The following is a 17,651-nucleotide window of genomic DNA, read 5'->3' as shown; positions in this document are numbered from 1 at the left end:
TTGGGGAGCATTGGGAGCTCGGGGGGCTCAGGCGGGGGTGGGGGATGGTGGGGATTGGGGGGCATTGGGAGCTGGGGGACTCAGGCGGGGGTGGGGGGATGGTGGGGATTGGGGAGCATTGGGAGCTCGGGGGGCTCAGGCGGGGGTGGGGGATGGTGGGTCTTGGGGAGCATTGGGAGCCCGGGGGGGCTCAGGCGGGGGTGGGGGGGGATGGGGATTTTGGGGTGTTGCGGCTCCGGGGACGCTGGAGTTTGCGGGTGTTGCAGTCCGAGGGGTCGGGGTTGGCTGGAGGCAGCGCGGGGCCCGGAGTGGGGGTGGGGTGAGCTGGCTCGGCCGGGGCTTGAGTCCCAGTGTTGGCAGAGCATCAGATTTAGGCCGGGGGGGGGGGGGGTGTCAGGCGGGGGCGGTCAGTGCCGGGTCCATGACCAGGTGGGTGGTGGAAACAGGCGAGTTGCCCAAAGCCCCTCCGGCAGCCCGGCCAGTGCCCCCCCCCCCGGCTTCAGGCCGGCCCCTAAGAGCCCAGGGGACCCCCAGGCGAGACTGGGGGGGGGCGCAGGAGCCAGTATCCGGATGCCCCCAGCCCAGATCCTCCGGGAGGTGTCTCCACAGCCCTGCCCGTCCCCGCACTGGGGCAGCCGCGGGAGGGGGGCCCTGGCCTTCCCGGGGGAGGGAGCCGCAGCTTCTCCCCCCCCCCCCCCCCGCCCGGCAGAGCTGGCCCAGGCCTGGCGCTCGGCTCCCCTGGCCCTGGCCGATTTGCTGGCGGGCAGCGCCCCCTGCTGCCCTTTGCGAGCACTGCCAGAGCGGCCCGGGGGGGGGGGCAGTGCGCGCCAGGTGCCACCTGCTACCGGAGCTGGGTCCTGCCCTGCCACGTGGGCGGTACAGGCCCCCCGGCACGTCCCACGCGTGGCCGCTCCCGGCCTCCCCCGGAGCTCTCTCCCAGGCCTGCTGCTCCTCTCCAGAGCCGGCTGCATTCTGCCGGCGGGAGGCTGCGCGGCGGGGGCGGGGACCCGCTGGAAAGCACCGAGAGGCGGAGACCCGTGAGTCCATCGCTTTATTGGCCTTGCCCCCGGGAAACCTCCCTCCAGTGACACAAACTGCACAAGGTGGCCAGCCACGGCCCCAGCCCCAGCCACGGCCCCAGCCCCAGCCACGGCCACGGCCACGGCCACGGCCCCAGCCACAGCCACAGCCCCAGCCCCAGCCCCAGCCCCAGCCTCCCCGGGCCGGGCCGGGCCAGCGAGCAGAGCAATAAATAAGGAGGGGGCACGTCCCAGGGCGCGGAGCCCTGACTGCTCGGGGGCCCCGTGGCAGGTGGGGGAGGGCCCCTGGCATCAGAGGAGCAGCCCTGGGGTTTCCCGGGGGCTGCAGGGCCTGGCCGCAGGCTCAGAGTCCCAGGACACCTGGCTTTGGGGGTGCCCATGGCAGATTGGGGGGCGGGGTGTCAGAGCTGCTCCTATTATTAAATGGGGGGTTTCCACCCCTTCCCCCTCCCCCCGCTCACCTCTGGCGAAGCGGCACCATTCCCGGGCTGTGCGGGGCGCCCAGTCTCCTCCATCCATGCCTAGCCCCAGCGCCAGGGGCACCCGCGCTCATACCCCAGGGCCCCCAGGCCCAGCTGAGTGGCCTCAGAAGCCATGTGGGGGGCAGGGCCACCCCAGGCCAGCTTGTTCTCAGCTGTGACTTTGCTCCCATCTGGCATGGGGGCTGCCCTGCCCAGCCCATGGGGTGCAGGTGGTGGCCTGGCCTGGCCTGGCCTGGCCTGGCCTCTCTCTTCTGCCGCCCACCCTACCATGGCGGCGTAGGGGAAGGGCTGGGCTCCCCGATACACCGGGCCCTGCCACCCCCATCCTCCTAGCTTGGGGTGCTCCACCTGGCCCCTCCCCCTTCCCCGGAACACGCTCGTTAGCAACTGGTGCAGCAAAAATAGCAGCATGTAGATCCCACGGGGGCCCCCCCTCCTGCATGCCCCCTGGGGCCCTAGGCCAGCCAGCTGGCAGGGCCCAGGCTGGCAGGGAGCTGGAGCAGCCCTGACGCTGGCAGCAGAGGGCAGAGACCGGCTTCCAGGCCCCCAGAGCAGCGGGGACGTGAGCTGAGTGCCCCCCGGGCCCAGGGGTCTGTGAATGGTGCTGCCCACCCACAGGATCCGGGCCCAGGGCAGGATGTGCCGCCGCCTCCCTGCCTCAGTGGGCCCCTCCTCCTCGGGCAGCCTAGGAGCTGGTGGCTCCTCTTCCCAGGCAGCTGCGCTGGGCGCAGCCCCCTGCAGTGTCCCAGAGCAGCACTCCTCCCCCAGCAGCCCTCAGCTCTCGAACTGGGCCATGGCCAGCGGGTGGAAGCTGTCGGGGGCCAGCAGCAGCCTGCCCAGGCGGTACAGCAGCCCTGAGTACCAGTGCACGCCCTCCGGCTGGGTCCTGGGCCCGCCTGCCAGGCCGTGGTAGAGCCGGAGTGGCCAGAACGCCAGCTGGGCCAGCCGCTGCTCCTGCACCAGGGCAAAGCAGGAGGCCACCACGTCATCTACCACCAGGGTCCCGTGGCGGGTGAGGGGGGCGTAGGCCCCAAAGTCTGTCTGGGTGGCGACATGCACCACTCTGGCCGGCTGCAGGCTCGTCCCCACCGCTGCCACCAGCACGTAGTGTCCGGGCCGCACGTGGCTGGCAAAGGTGGCCTGGAAGTGGGCGGCGGGCGCTGTGGCGTTCTCTGCCACGAAGAGCAGGTGGGCGGGGGTCAGGGCCAGCCGCCGGGGTGGCTCCTGGGTCTCAATCACGTGGAAGGTGGTGAGGGCCGAGGCCTCCTTGTCCAGGAAGGCCAGGAAGTCGCTGTAGGTGGCCCGGCCCTGCTCGTCCATGGCCAGCACCCGCTGCCCGGGGCGCAGCGCCCACAGAGGGGTCCTGGCCCCGCTCTCCAGAGTTGCCAGGGCCCGGGCGGGGAAGCAGCCGCCCGTCTTTGCTGCCGCCGAATGCTCTAGAGGGAAACATAAGAACATAAGAACGGCCGGACTGGGTCAGACCAAAGGTCCATCTAGCCCAGTATCCTGTCCGCCGACAGTGGCCAGCACCAGGTGCCCCAGAGAGGGTGGACTGAAGACAATGATCAAGCGATTTGTCTCCTGCCATCCCTCTCCAGCCTCTGACAAACAGAGGCCAGGGACACGATTTCTATCCTCTGGCTAATGGCCTTTTATGGACCTAACCTCCATGGGTACGTCTACACTGCATCCCTAGTTCGAACTAGGGATGCAAATGGAGACAATCGAACTAGTTAATGAAGCGGGGATTTAAATATCCCGCGCTCCATTAACATGATCTCGCCGGCGCGCTAGTTCGAATCACAGCTGATTGGAACCAGGAAGTGCGCGCCGGGACGCGTTAGTTCGGACTAAAGCCCTTAGTCCGAACTAATGTTACTCCTCAAAAAATGGGGAGAACTAGCGCGCCGGCGAGATCATGTTAATGGAGTGCGGGATATTTAAATCCCCGCTTCATTAACTAGTTCGATTGTCTCCATTTGCATCCCTAGTTCGAACTAGGGATGCAGTGTAGACATACCCCATGAAATTATCTAGCTTCTCTTTAAACTCTATTATAGTCCTAGCCTTCACAGCCTCCTCTGGCAAGGAGTTCCACAGGTTGACTACACGCTGTGTGAAGAAAAACTTTCTTTTATTAGTTTTAAACCTGCTCCCCATTAATTTCATTTGGTGTCCTCTAGTTCTTCTATTTAGGGAACTAATAAATAACTTTTCTTTATCCGCCCTCTCCACACCACAAGAGAGATAAGGCAGTTACCCTGCAGGCCCGGGGCCCACCCCAGCTGCCGTGACCCCTCATGTGGCGGGTAATGCAGCCACTTCTGGGGTGCGGCGTAGGGCCCGTTTATACACGGACACACAGCCCAGCACTGAGCCCTGGCTGCCTCCGGTGGGGTGTGCTTCAACCCAGCAGTCAGAGCAAAGGTGCGACCCCTGTTCCCCATTGTAAGGCTGATGCCCTGCACCCCGAAGCCCCAGCACCCTGCACAGCCTTCACGCCCCATTATAACACCCAACAACTGGAGCAACAGGGCTCCCTGGGCGGGGGGGAGGACTAAGCGGGGGTGGGGATGAGTCGGGGTGGGCATGATACACAGAACATGCCACATGGCCAGGCAGCTGCCCCGACACGCAGCACTGAGCGTAGGAAGCAGCCCCCTGGCCCAGGCCTGGTCCTGGCCAGGCCCCACGTGCTCCAGCAGCCCAGCAGTGCCGGGGCGGGCCCTGCCCCTCTGCTCCTGGGCACCGGGTCCGGGCTAAGGCAGCAGGATGGGCCAGCGCAGGGGGAGCCGGGGCCTAGCAAATGTTTCCTGCCCAGCAGCGAGAGCCCCTCGGGGCCTGGCATCACGCGACGGGGCACAGGACGCCGAGGTCAATGCCCGACCCGGCCCCGGCTCAGCACAGCTGGTCCCTGCCAGCCGGGCACTGGGTGCTGTGGGAGAGGGGACCTCACTGCCCCCTGCTGGGAGACCAGCACTGCCCACGGGCACCTTCTCCCTGGGCACCATTGGCCTGCCAGGGCCCCTCCCTCCCCCCCGCATCCCCTGCCCCTGCCCCCCAGCCCTGCCGGGGCCGCTCCCCCCCCCCCCCGATGGTCCAGGCCAGTTTCCCCCTGAGCGGACGTTGCCAAACGGGGCATTTGGAGAGGCCATGTCTGAGCCCTGCCCTGAGTGGCTTGTTATCACCATGGCAACCAGCCCTGCCTCCCCTCTCCCCACCCGACCCCCTGCACAGGTTGGGGGTAAGCAGTGGAGTTGGGAGGGGGAGACTCCCAGGGGGTGGGGGCAGGGGAGGTGCCGTGGGGCTCTGATGTGGGGTGGAGAAAGCACGCGGGGGGAAGATGAACGGGGCTGGCAGGGACCATAGCGGGCAGAGATGGGACAGCTGGGGGTGGGTGGGGCGGGGCGGCTCTGGGATGCCGTGGGCGAGCGCAGGCTGGCCCATGGCGTGGGGAAGGGGGGCGCTGGGGGGGGCGGCTCTGGGATGCCGTGGGCGAGCGCGGGCTGGCCCATGGCGTGGGGAAGGGGGGCGCTGGGGGGGCGCTGGAGGGGCGGGGCGGCTCTGGGATGCCCTGGGGAAGGGGGGCGCTGGGGGGGCGGGGCGGCTCTGGGATGCCGTGGGGAAGGGGGCGCCGGGGGGCAGGGCGGGGCGGCTCTGGGATGCCGCGGGGAAGGGGGGCGCCGGGGGGCGGGGAGGGGCGGCTCTGGGATGCCGTGGGGAAGGGGGGCGCCGGGGGGGCGCTGGGGGGCGGGGCGGCTCTGGGATGCCGTGGGGAAGGGGGGCGCCGGGGGGGCGCCGGGGGGCGGGGCGGGGCGGCTCTGGGATGCCGCGGGGAAGGGGGCGCCGGGGGGGCGCTGGGGGGCGGGGCGGCTCTGGGATGCCGTGGGGAAGGGGGGCGCTGGGGGGCGGCTCTGGGATGCCGCGGGGAAGGGGGCGCCGGGCCCCGCCGTACCTGACTTGACGGAGCAGTGGACGTGGGCCTTGGACTCGTAGTAGACCCAGTCGAAGCCGGCCTCCGCGGCCAGCCGGGCCAGCATGCCGTACTTGTTGCGGTCCCGGTCCGAGGTGGTGATGTCCACGGCGCGGCCCTCGTAGTGCAGCGACTCCTCCGAGTGGTGCCCGTCTTCGTCCCAGCCCTCGGTCACCCGCAGCTTCACCCCCGGCCACTGGTTCATCACCGAGATGGCCAGGGAGTTCAGGCGGTCCTTGCAGCGCTGCGGGGGGGGCAGAGTTAGTGCAGAGCCGGGGGCACCGTAGGGCTGGAGTGGAATGGGGGGCAGCGTGGGGGGACACAACAGAGCGGGGGCAGGACAGGGTGGGGGGAGGGTTTCTCAGTGGGTTCCCCGGCCCCAGGACACGGCTGGCAGCCAAACTGGCTGTACATGGGGCAGCAGCACCCCCCAACCTCCCGCCAAAGCTGTGCTGGGGGGGCTCCCTCCCGCTGCCCCATACGGCGAAGCCAGGCTCCTGCTGAGTGTGGGGGTCCCCATGACCCACAGAGTGCACCGAGCGAACCCCCCACCTGTAAGCCCAGCCTGGCCCCTCCCCCATCACAGCCCCTGCTCTGCAGCCAGCAGGGTCTGGCCAGGGCGCCTTTGGGAGGCAGCCTGGCTAGCAGCCCTATCCCTGCTTGCTCACTCCACTGGGGCAGAGGATCACAGGCCTTCCGCTGGGCTCAGACCCTGGCCTGCCTGCCTGTCTGTGCCAGCGCCCAGTGCAGATACCACAGGGAACTTGTAGGAGACCACCCAGGAGCAAATGGAGGGAATCCCCCCCCCCCACGCGCACACACACACGCAGATTGGCTCAAACCTTGAAGCAGGAGGGACAACAGCCCTGTCAGTAATTTCATGTGGCAGGGAGTTCCACAAGTGAATCAGACGTGTGGGAAAGTATTTGCTTGTGCAGTGAGCTTGCATTCCCCACTTTTTAGTGTCAGCCTAGTGCCCTTGTTCATGTTCCATGAGCCAGGGAGACGAGAGGGGCCGAGCTCCGATCTCTCGCCCAGCCAGTGCCTCCTAGCTGCCTCTCGGGGCCCCTCCTCTGCGAGGGCACAGGCAGCACCACTCGCCTGAGAGCCCTGCAGCCGGGCTGAGATGGGCTGCACAATGCGACTGGACATGGAGCTCATGCAGTGAATGCAGACCCTGCAAAGCGTCCACACACACACACAGCGGCGGATATAGGGCAGGGCGAGCGGGACGGCTGCCCCAGGCTCTGTGCTTCAATAGGCCCCATGCCAGCGGGATACCGGGAATTTCCCGATGGGCTGTCCGCTGAAAGGCCGGCTGGCGGCTGCTGGAGGAGGGGGATGTGGCGGGGCGCCGTAGCCCTGCACTTGAAATTCCCCACCGGCCAGTACGGGCTATGTGTGGCCGAGGGATCGCATGTGCGGTGTGCTGAAATGCCGTGCAACAGCTGAGAGGGGAGACGCCTGGGCGTGGCGTGACTTTAAAACCACGTGGCCCAGCGTTACACCGCTCGCTTCGGCACGTGGTCGCGGCCGCCCTGCACACTGGAAGGCAGAAGGTGGATGGAGAGGAAGGGGCTTGTGCTGAGGGGAGGGGGGCAGGTCAGGAGAAGAGAGGGGAAGGCACCAAGGGACAGGGTGGGGGAGAGAGAAATGCCAGGGGGCCAAGTGCAGACAATGAGGAAAAGGGCAGGAGGGAGGTGTCAGTGGGAGGGGGACAGGGTGATGCTGCGAGAGGAGAGGGGAAGGGCATTGGGGGCTTGAGGGGGGAGGGGGAGGTGCTGGGAGAAGGCTTGAAAGGAGGGGTGGGCGTGAGAAATGTGGGGAGCAAGTCATGTGTGAGGGCACAGAGGGGCAGGAGGGGAACGGGGGCAGAGAGTGGTGAGGGGGGGCATCAGGGAAAAAGAGGGCAAAGGGGGCAGGGGCAGTGAGGGAAGGGGGGACACCAGGAGGGTGCAGGGCTAAGGGAAGGTGCAGGTGCCAGGGGATTCTGGGGTGGAGCAGAAGGGCAGAGACCTGCAGGGGAGGGACCAGCACCAGAGGAGAGAGGCAGGGCAGGTGGAGAGGGAGGGGTTAGGAGAGGGGATGGGGGGAGCTCACACGATCAGAGTGGGGCTACTGGAGGAGTGGGCACAGGGGAGACACCTTTTTCTATTTTTTCTCCAAGGGGGGGGAGCCCATGAAACTGTGCTGCCCTGGGCCCCGCAAAACTCTCATCTGCCCCTGCACATAAGCGCACGCGCGCACACACACACACACCCTGGAAAGTGACTCCACACACACACACACACACACACACACACACACCCTGGAAAGTGACTCCACACACACACACACACACACACACACACACACACACACCCTGGAAAGTGACTCCACACACACACACACACACACACCCTGGAAAGTGACTCCACACACACACACACACACACCCTGGAAAGTGACTCCACACACACACACACACACACACACACACACACACACACACCCCCTGGAAAGTGACTCCACACACACACACACACACACACACACACACACACACACACCCTGGAAAGTGACTCCACACACACACACACACACACACACACACACCCTGGAAAGTGACTCCACACACACACACACACACACACACACTGGAAAGTGACTCCACACACACACACACACACACACACACACACCCTGGAAAGTGACTCCACACACACACACACACACACACACACACACACACCCTGGAAAGTGACTCCACACACACACACACACACACACACACACACACACACACCCTGGAAAGTGACTCCACACACACACACACACACACACACACACACACCCTGGAAAGTGACTCCACACACACACACACACACACACACACACACACACACACCCTGGAAAGTGACTCCACACACACACACACACACACACACACCCTGGAAAGTGACTCCACACACACACACACACACACACACACACACACACACACCCTGGAAAGTGACTCCACACACACACACACACACACACACACCCTGGAAAGTGACTCCACACACACACACACACACCCTGGAAAGTGACTCCACACACACACACACACACACACACACACACACACACACACACCCTGGAAAGTGACTCCACACACACACACACACACCCTGGAAAGTGACTACACACACACACACACACACACACACACCCTGGAAAGTGACTCCACACACACACACACACACACCCTGGAAAGTGACTCCACACACACACACACACACACACACACACACACACACCCCCTGGAAAGTGACTCCACACACACACACACACACACACACACCCTGGAAAGTGACTCCACACACACACACACACACCCTGGAAAGTGACTCCACACACACACACACACACACACACACACACACACACACACACCCTGGAAAGTGACTCCACACACACACACACACACACACACACACACACACACACACACACCCTGGAAAGTGACTCCACACACACACACACACACACACACACACACACACCCTGGAAAGTGACTCCACACACACACACACACACACACACACACACACACACACACCCTGGAAAGTGACTCCACACACACACACACACACACACCCTGGAAAGTGACTACACACACACACACACACACACACACACACACACACACACACACCCTGGAAAGTGACTCCACACACACACACACACACACACACACACACACTCACTCTACCCAGCGTTGGGCACATGGCTTCCCTGAGCACTCGCAGCCCGGCTGGGCCCCTTTTGCCCGGTGCCCATGGACCCATTAGTCCCCCACTTGCTCTGGCTCCTGGCCAGGCCTGGGCCATGCCAGCACTTGTCCCTCAGCCCCGGACCCTTCACTTCTCTAGTGGCCTTTACTGCTGTGGAGACGCCTCCCTGGCTCCCCTGGCCCCACTTGCTGGGCTGGTGGGGCACATGCTCCTCCCCAGGCCAGGTGCCCTGCACTGCCCCAACTGGCCTCCTTCGGAGCAGGGGAGAGCGCCCCCTGGGGGATGGTGGTGGGGCTGCGCTGCCGGCTGAGGCTGAGGCACTCCCTGGCTACGTCTACACTGGCACCCTTTTCCGGAAATGCTTAAAATGGAACAGTTTTCCATTATAAGTATTTCCGTAAAGAGCGCGTCTACATTGGCAGGATGCTTTTCCGGAAAAAAGCCCCGATCGTCATTTTCGCGATCGGGGCTTTTTTGCAGAAAAGACTAATGTGCCGTCTACACTGGCCCTTTTCCGGAACAGTTTTTCCGGAAAAGGACTTTTGCCCAAACGGGAGCAGCAGAGTTTTTCTGGAAAAGCGAGCAGCCAGTGTAGACACAGCCCCTGGGTCTGATCAGAGCCCCCTCCCCGGGACAGCCCTTCCCCCCAAGGACCCAGGGACCACCCCTGCTCCAGCCCCCAGGGGACATGGCCCGCTGCTTCCTCAGCCTGGTGATTATGGTGCCAGTCCACAGCCCCGCCCTCTGCAACCCCCACCCCAGGGGCCTGCAGCCCCGGGATCAGGACAGGCTCCCCAGAACCCAGGCTGAGAACCGGGAGGGGGCTGGAGCCAGCTTCAGTCTGACCTAGCGACCTCGGGGGGAGGGGGGCTCAGTCTGCCAGACCAGAAGCACCAGGCCCCTCTCAGCCGCATGAGGAACCCGGCTCGCCAGCCAACGGGCAGGGCAGGGGCAAAGAAACTGACCCCCCCCCCAGAACTGCAGGAAAGAGCCCAGAGCAGGGGCCGTAAATCTCTGCTTGGTGATTGCCACCAACCCAGGCCCCCAACCCCTCCTCCACCCCAGCCCTGCTGGACCCCTCCCTCCCTCCCGCCCCACAGCCCCTGCCGGCCCAGCCCTGGCTCCCCCCAGCCCCGCCGGTGCCCCTCCCTCCTGCCCCACAGCCCCTGCCAGCCCAGCCCTGGCTCCCCCCAGCCCCGCCTTGCCCAGGAGCAGGAAGGTGGCTCGTGATGAATAGCCATGTGGTGATAATTTGGGACGTTCCAAGTCAGGCCCTGGGACTGCAGCTGAGGCCCCTACACTCATGTCAGTTGTGAGCTGGAGGAGATTCGAACCCAGCTCAGGGGACTCCAGCAGGGAAAGGCAGGACAGGCCATCAGCCCAGGCTCCAGGCATTCAGAGCCGGCACAGGGCTCTCCCCCTGGGGCTCCCCCAAGTACCCCCTGCCCCTCCCGACCCAGGAGACCCAGCCCCGGCTGTCTGGCCACGACGCCTCCCCCAGGCTGGGCAGAGGGGTCAGCAGAGGGGGCAGGCCCAGGGTGGGTCACAGACAGAGGCTGCAATGTGGGGGGCTGAGAGCTCTTCTGGGTACAGCGCTGGGGGGAGGGCGGCTGGGATGCAGAGGGAAGGGGCAGGAGAAGGGGCCGTTGCCCCACAGAGGGTCCTCTCGGCCCTCACCCCTCCCCCGGGCCACAGAGAAGCCAGGGCAAGAATCTGACAAACCCAGTTCTAAGGGGGTTGTCCCCATGAACCGCCCATCCCAGCACCGCCCGCCCTGTGCCCCTGCCCCGCTGCACCCCCAGCCCAGCCACCAGCGCACCCAGGACCAGGCCCTGTGCCCCTCCCCCGCTGCACCCCCAGCCCAGCCACCAGCGCACCCGGGACCAGGCCCTGTGCCCCTCCCCCGCTGCACCCCCAGCCCAGCCACCAGCGCGCCCGGGACCAGGCCCTGTGCCCCTCCCCCGCTGCACCCAGACACCCCCTGGCTGGGTGGCAGCTCCTGAGGGCGGCTGAGGCTGGGAAGCGAGAAATGGGACCAGCCTGGGGCACCAGTTTGACTCCAGCTCCCAGCAGCCAGTGGGGAAAGGGCGGGGGGGGGGGCTGTTCTGCCTCCTGGGCTCTCAGCAGCCCTGCTCCTGCTCCTGCCCCAGCCCCAGCCCAGCTGCCCCTGCTGCCCTCCCCGGCAGAGGCGGGGTGCTCACGCCGAGGCTCCCAGCAGCGCCAGCCCCCTGGGCCCAGAGAATCGCCCGCTGCAGCCGGGCTGCCCTGGACCCGGACAGACCCTGACACCGAGCCAGGACACCCTCCCCGCCTCATCCCCCTTGGCCCCCGGCTCAGTCTGCACGTGGCCCCCAGCCCAAGCGCGCTGGGTGGGAGGGACAAATGGCCCGGCCAGGCCTGCACCCGCAGACACGGCATCTCAGCTCTCCCCGGCTGTGATCCCTGCACCGGACTGGAGCCGCCCTGCAAGCGCCTGGCCCGTCCCCGCCCCTCTGCCGTTCCTCCGGGCAAGTCCCCTTTCCCCTGGCTCGGTCTCCCTCCCGACAGGGCAGGACGCTCGCGCCAGCTGAGCCACCAGCCAGGCTCCCCCGGGCGAGAGGCCGCGAGGACGGAAAGATGCCTGCTCCCCCCCCCGGGATTCCCAGCTCCTCCCAGGTTAGCACCTGGAACCCCCAGACGTCTGATCTCACCTCCCCGCCCTGGGGCGCACTGCCCAGGCACAGGGCACACAGCGCTGCAGGGACGGGGGCTCAGACCCCATCGGCTACTGGCAAGGGAGCAAACCCGGCCCAGGCCCACGCCAGGGAGGGGGCGTGCAGGGGCAGCGGGAGAGTAGAGGCCCCTGTGGCTGCTCTGCCAGTCCAGGCTGTAGCCAGCAGGTGTCACTGCAGTGCCAGAGGCAGCCAGGGACGGGACACAGCTGGCAGCCTGGCGCCCCCTTGAGGGCCTGGGGCGCCCCTGAGTGGCTGGGCTGGCAGCGCGGGGGGGGGGGGGGGGCATGCAGGGACTTCACTGGGTTGCTGCGGGTGACAGGACTCTGGGGCCGGGGACAAGCCCGAGGACACGGGCCCTGCAGGGCAAGCTGCCTCCTGCCGCTCAGAAAGCAGGGCCTGGGCAAGGCAGCGTGGGAGGCCAGGCCCATGCCATCATCGGGGGGGGGGGCGCGAGAGGTGCCCAAAGCGGGGGGGGGACGGACGGACAGAAATCCCTCCAGACCTGGCAGCTCTGTACCTGGGCACCTTGCAGCCCAGCCGGCATCCACATGGCTACATGTAGGGTGGGGCCACGTCTCCTGGGGGGGCGGCCCAGGCCATCGCCATAGCGACAGGTGGCAGCCGCCACTCAGATCGGGATGGGCAGCGAGAGGGAGCACCCAGAGCTGGGCCCGGAGCCAGGTGCTCACGTCGCTGCCTGGGGTGGTGATGGCTGGGAAAGGCCCGGCGAGGACCCTGGGCTGTGGTAGGGGACTCAGACCCTCTGGCCAGCGCCAGTTGGGCTGTGGAACTCCCTGCCACATGAGAGCGGGCGGGCAGTGTCGTGGTGTCCAGTCCTGCGCTGCAGGGCATTCTGCGCAGCCAGCCAGGGGCATTGCAGGGGACAGGATAACACCCATCAGCTACGGGCCACGGCTGGAGACCAATGGCCATGCCCGCTGCTCAGGGCTCCCTGCGAGTTCTGAGAGGGCTGGGCCTCTGGGCCAGGCGTGGCCGCCCGCAGGGAGGCTGAGGGCCGAACGGCACCTAGGAGAGGGAGCTCCCTTCCCCCAGGGTGCTGCTGCTGGCAGGGCATTTGGCACCAGCACTTGTTCTGTGCCCGTCAGCTCCCATTGGAGTCATTCACAAGCCAGGCCAGGTGGGACCCGCTCCGAGGGGAGCCCTGAGATGGCAGGGCCAGGGGCCTGGGCCTTCCCCACTCACGGGCAGGGCAGGCAGCAGCCCCTTCCTGGAGGTGAGGCGGGGCTGGGGAAAGGGCGAGGGGCCCTGCCTGAGGGGCAGCACGCCGGGTCTGCAGGCCGGTGGGGCTGGGCTAGGAGGGTGTCCCGTGGGGCGCTGGGGAGGGTGCCTGGGACATTCCTCTGCCCAGCAAGGTGGAGAGGGGCTGGCTGCCCTGGAGAGGAGGGTGGGGCCTTCGGCCAGTGGGCCCAGCACAGAGCAAACATGCAGATTCTTGAGGCAGATGAACCGATAAGGGGAGGCGGGGAGCAGCCCTGCCCCCCCTCCCCCGTATCTCCCAGCACCACCGGGCCCAGACCCTTGGACTTGGGGAAAACAGGTTCTGAGTGAGTCACCAGCAGTAAAAGCCAGTGAGTGGGTCCCGCGGGGCCCCTCCGCCAGCCGCCACATCCCTGGGGCATCTCTCCGTCTGCCCTCCCCCCAGGGGGCACTGGAGGGCGGGGCAGCTCCCCCAGTCAGGTGTCCCTGCATCGTGGACACTGGGTTGCCAGTGGGGCTGGGTTCGGATGGACCGTCTGGGAGGAGGCCGGGCCCCACTGCGCGCCCGTGAGAAGAGAGCGGCCCTGGGACAACTTGGGCCCCAGAGGCAACTTGCTGCCCCAGAGGCAGACTCCACTGGGACACAGGAGGCTGGCCCTGATCCTGCCCCAGAGCAGGGACTGTCTGGCTTGGGGGGGCCCAGGGCCTGTCCCCCAGAGGGGGCACCAGCTGATTCAGCAGCTGCCAGCAGTGAGGGTGGGACAGTCGCGACTCGCTGTGGGGGCTCCGGGCTCCCAGCGCACAGCCCAGCTGCCCTGGCAGGCACCCAGGGGAGGTCCAAGCAGGCCAGGCAGGAGCAGTGCGGGTGCAGGGGGCTGTCCTGGGCGGTACCTCTCCAGGGATCACGCGCCACATTCACTTCCTGGAGTTCTGGGCCCTCGCACACACCAAGGCCAGAGTCCACTAACCCTCCGGCTCCACAGCCCGTGCTCAGCCCAGGCTGCGCTGGCCATTCTCCAGGAGCCAGAAACCCCCAGCTCCGGCGACTCGGCTGGGACAGTCACCTGGGCTGTACATCAGCAGGCTCCTCACCCACCCTGAACACAGGGCAACCTTCCTCCCGGGGCCCCCTCCCTGCCCCAGCCTGTCTGCTGGCTTCCCGGTGGAATTTACGACAGGCCATTGTCCCCTCTGTGAGACGCAGCCTCCCGGGCTAGGGTCATCCAAACACCCCACCCCACCCCTCAGTCATCCGCACCCCAGCACCCGCAGGTCCTTTCTCACACAGGCAGGGGAAACTGAGGCACAGAGCAGGTGAAGGGGCTTGGCCAATGCTCTGCAGCAGGCTGCCTGCTCCAAGTGAAGACTGCGCCCACTAGGCCATGCTGCTCAGGCTCCTGGCACATTAATTCCCTCGTCAGTGGTGGGGACTCGGTTCTGCTTTGCCGCCCTGAGGAATGCCCGCCTGTTGCGCTGACAGAGCCCTGCAAAGCCACTGCCCCCGCTTCCACTGCCATCCCAGGGGCTCAGCCCATGAGCACAGGCCAGGGAGTGGGCATGCAGGGCACCCACACCGGCCACACCCGAGCCCGCCCATCCATGGCCCCACAGCCCAGGGCTCTGCCCGGCCAGGCCAAGCTCCCAGCCATGCCCAGAGCCTTCCTGGGAAGCTGCCAGCGACCTGCCTCCATTCTCCCAAGTCACCCACACCAACAAGGGGCTCCAGCCACCCACGGAGCCCACATGGCCACGTCCTCCACCCGGACCCCTAGCCACGGGGACGCCAAGGAGGCAGCAACTGAGCGACACGGCTCAATCTGTGTTGGCCACACTGACAAGGGTCACGCCACAGGCCACTGCCCGTCCTGGCCTGGAGCCGCTCCAGCCTGAGCAGGCTCCACGCTGCTTTAAAGCGGGCACTGCAACCTTCAGCTGCTCTGCCCCCAACGCCGGGTCCCAGACCCCCTCCGGCGCCAGGTCCCAGACCCCCTCCGGCGCCAGGTCCCAGCCACCCTCCAGCAGCCCCCCCAGGCACTGAGTCCCAGACCCACCCCCAGCACCAGGTCCCAGATACCATCCAGCACTGAGTGCCTGACACCCTCCAGCGCCCCTCCCCCCTCCAGCACTGGGTCCCAGCCACCCTCCAGCACCCCCCCCCCCCCGGGGCACTGAGTCCCAGCCCCCCCCCCCAGCACCAGGTCCCAGATTCCATCTAGCACTGAGTGCCTGACACCCTGGAGACACCCCCCTCCCAGGCACTGGGTCCCTGACACCCTCCAGCACCCTCTCCCCAGCATTGGGTCCCTGACACCCTCCAGCGCCGGGTCCCTGACACCCTCCAGCGCCGGGTCCCTGGCACCCTCCGCTGCAGCACTGGGACCCGGAGCTGCCGGCCTCTGGAGATTCCAGACACTGAAGCCCTCCTCCGCCCGTGCCCTTCCCGCCCGCTGCCCCCAGCATCCGACCCCGACTCCCTCCAGCGCCTGGAACTTCCCAGCCGCCGGGGCAGCAGCTGCGCCCAGGTAGCTCGCGTGGCTCAGCGCATCTTGTGGCTCGTGGGGGCCGGCTGCGAACTCGCCTCCCCGGCGCGGGCTCACGCTCCCCGCAGATGAACCGGAGAGCCGCTGCCAGAGCCGGGGCGCTGGAAGGAGGGCGGTGGCGGGTCGAGAAGCGGAGCCGGGCCGGGCCGACGAAGCAGGCCCGCCTGGAGAGGGGACCGGCGGCAGGGCAGGTGCCGACAGCCGAGGGAGCGCAGCGGGCTGCAGCCCGTGGAGACTTGTCTGCTCGGCCCATTGCTCTGCCCCGCACTGCCGGGCACTTCCCGCTCCCTCCCGGCCCGAGCGCCCGGGGCTGCAGAGTCCCCGGAGCGGAGGAGCCAGGGCCCCGGAGCCCGGCGCGGACGGGCTGGGGGAGCCGCTGGGCCCGTACCTGGGTCATGAGGCGGTCGGCTCCCGTGTTCTCCTCGTCCTTGAAGATGATGTCGGGGTTGTAGTTGGGGGTCAGCTCCTTGAAGCGCTCCGAGTTGCGGGCGATCTTGCCCTCGTACCGGCCGCTGGCGCCCAGGGTTTTCTCGGGCACGTTGGGGCTGAACTGCTTGTACGCCAGCGGGATGAGCTTCCTGGGGGGCCGCCGGCGGCTGCCCACCACCCGGCCCGGCCCGCAGCCCCGCACCGCCGGGGCCAGCAGCAGCGCGCACCCGCTCAGCAGCAGCAGGAGCCGGGCCAGCTTCATGGCAGGCGCGTCCGGGGGCAGCGGGGACGCTGGACTGCTCCGCCGGGGAGGAGGCTGCCGACCAGGGGGCCCTCAGGCTCGGGCGCGGCGCTGGCGGAGTCCCCCGCGGGTCGCCATCCAGTGCGCCACGGCGGCGTGTGCCGGGCAGGTGCTGCTGCTGGCCGGCGCCGGGGCTGGCCGCCTGCTCTGAGCTCCCCCGCCGGCCGCCGCCAATAAATAGCGAAGGGCCGTTTGTTTTGGCAGCAGGGCGGCTGCTGCGGGGCCGGGGCCCGGCTGCCCGGAGTCCCCGCGGTTTGCGCCCTGGCGGTCAGGGCGGCGGTGGCTGGAGCCGGAGCCGGAGCCGCTGCAGCCTCCAGTCCCAGGGCACGAGTGAGAGGGGAAATTGAAGAGATCCGGGATCGGGAACCGCCAGGACCGCACCCTGCCCATGTCCCCTCCTTCCCTCCGCCTCCCCGCGGCACCGGCCATGGGCCGCCCGCAGCCTCCTCCCCCTGCCAGGCGCGCCTTCGGGCAGCCCGCCCCGCTCCACCTGCCCCCGAGGCGCGCTCAGCCCGGCTCCAACCAGAGCGCGGCTGGAGGGATCCCCCACCCCGGGAACCAGCCCTGCTCCGGGGGCGCCGCGCCACTGCCACAGGTGTCAACAAAACACACGTGGAGGGCCCGAGCCCATCCCAGCGGTGCCCCGGCCCTGCAGAGCAAGCGCCGCCTGGGCACCGGGGCTCCAGGTATGCGGGGCTCCTGCGGCAGAGCCTGCAAAGATGCCCCCCCCCCCGATCCCAGGTGCCCTCGTGCCCCGGGAGGGGGGATCAAACAGAGCGGGGAGGCAGCTGGTTGAAATTTAACCACAATATTCTCGGGCTCTATTGTTCGGAGGGAGGCCCAATATTTCCACAACAGGATTGTGGGATCTGATTAACTCGCTGAGACAACAATGCGGGGCTGGGATGGGCTTCCCCTTCCAGCTGCCAGTAGGGGAAAGTAAACACAACACCCTGATTTCACTGCCCGGGCCCCTGGGCCTGCCCTGGGGAGGGCCCGAGCCCCCGAGCTCTTCCCCAGGTGAGTGGACCCTTGGGGCAGCCTCCGCCGGCGGCCGGGGCTCCAGCAAGACCAGGCAGGAGACAGAGGCAGGGAGGGGCAGCGGGGCCGGGCCCAGCTGGTGCTGAGGGGCCCCACTCTGGCTCTAGGGGCCCTGGTGCAGGGAGCAGCCAGTGGGGTTTGCTCTGGGGACTCCA

General features: G+C 67.3%; 1 protein-coding gene across 1 annotated transcript; it reads right to left on the bottom strand.

Moving 5' to 3' along the window:
- Positions 1 to 1,034: 1,034 nt before the first annotated feature.
- On the bottom strand, positions 1,035 to 17,099 carry IHH (Indian hedgehog signaling molecule). Its single transcript, XM_075932930.1, has 3 exons — positions 16,114 to 17,099; positions 5,478 to 5,739; positions 1,035 to 2,958 (listed from the first exon to the last, which is right to left on the bottom strand). Exons 1-3 carry the CDS (start codon positions 16,414 to 16,416, stop codon positions 2,297 to 2,299), a joined length of 1,227 nt encoding a protein of 408 aa, XP_075789045.1. The 5' UTR covers positions 16,417 to 17,099; the 3' UTR covers positions 1,035 to 2,296.
- Between the last annotated feature and the right edge of the window lie 552 nt (positions 17,100 to 17,651).

This window comes from Pelodiscus sinensis, chromosome 7 (assembly GCF_049634645.1).
Source record: "Pelodiscus sinensis isolate JC-2024 chromosome 7, ASM4963464v1, whole genome shotgun sequence".
Classification (NCBI taxonomy): domain Eukaryota; kingdom Metazoa; phylum Chordata; order Testudines; family Trionychidae; genus Pelodiscus; species Pelodiscus sinensis.
The sequence above is the reverse complement of the archived record's forward strand: the minus strand, read 5'-3'. Positions and strand labels throughout refer to the sequence as shown.

Bases quoted from the DNA above. Each gene is read 5' to 3' on its own strand.
- IHH (XM_075932930.1), bottom strand. From the start codon at position 16,416: ATGAAGCTGGCCCGGCTCCTGCTGCTGCTGAGCGGGTGCGCGCTGCTG. The intron at 5,740-16,113 runs GTACGGGCCCAG...CCCCCCCCGCAG, and splicing joins CCGACCGCCTCATGACCCAG to CGCTGCAAGGACCGCCTGAA. The intron at 2,959-5,477 runs GTACGGCGGGGC...GTTTCCCTCTAG, and splicing joins CCACTGCTCCGTCAAGTCAG to AGCATTCGGCGGCAGCAAAG.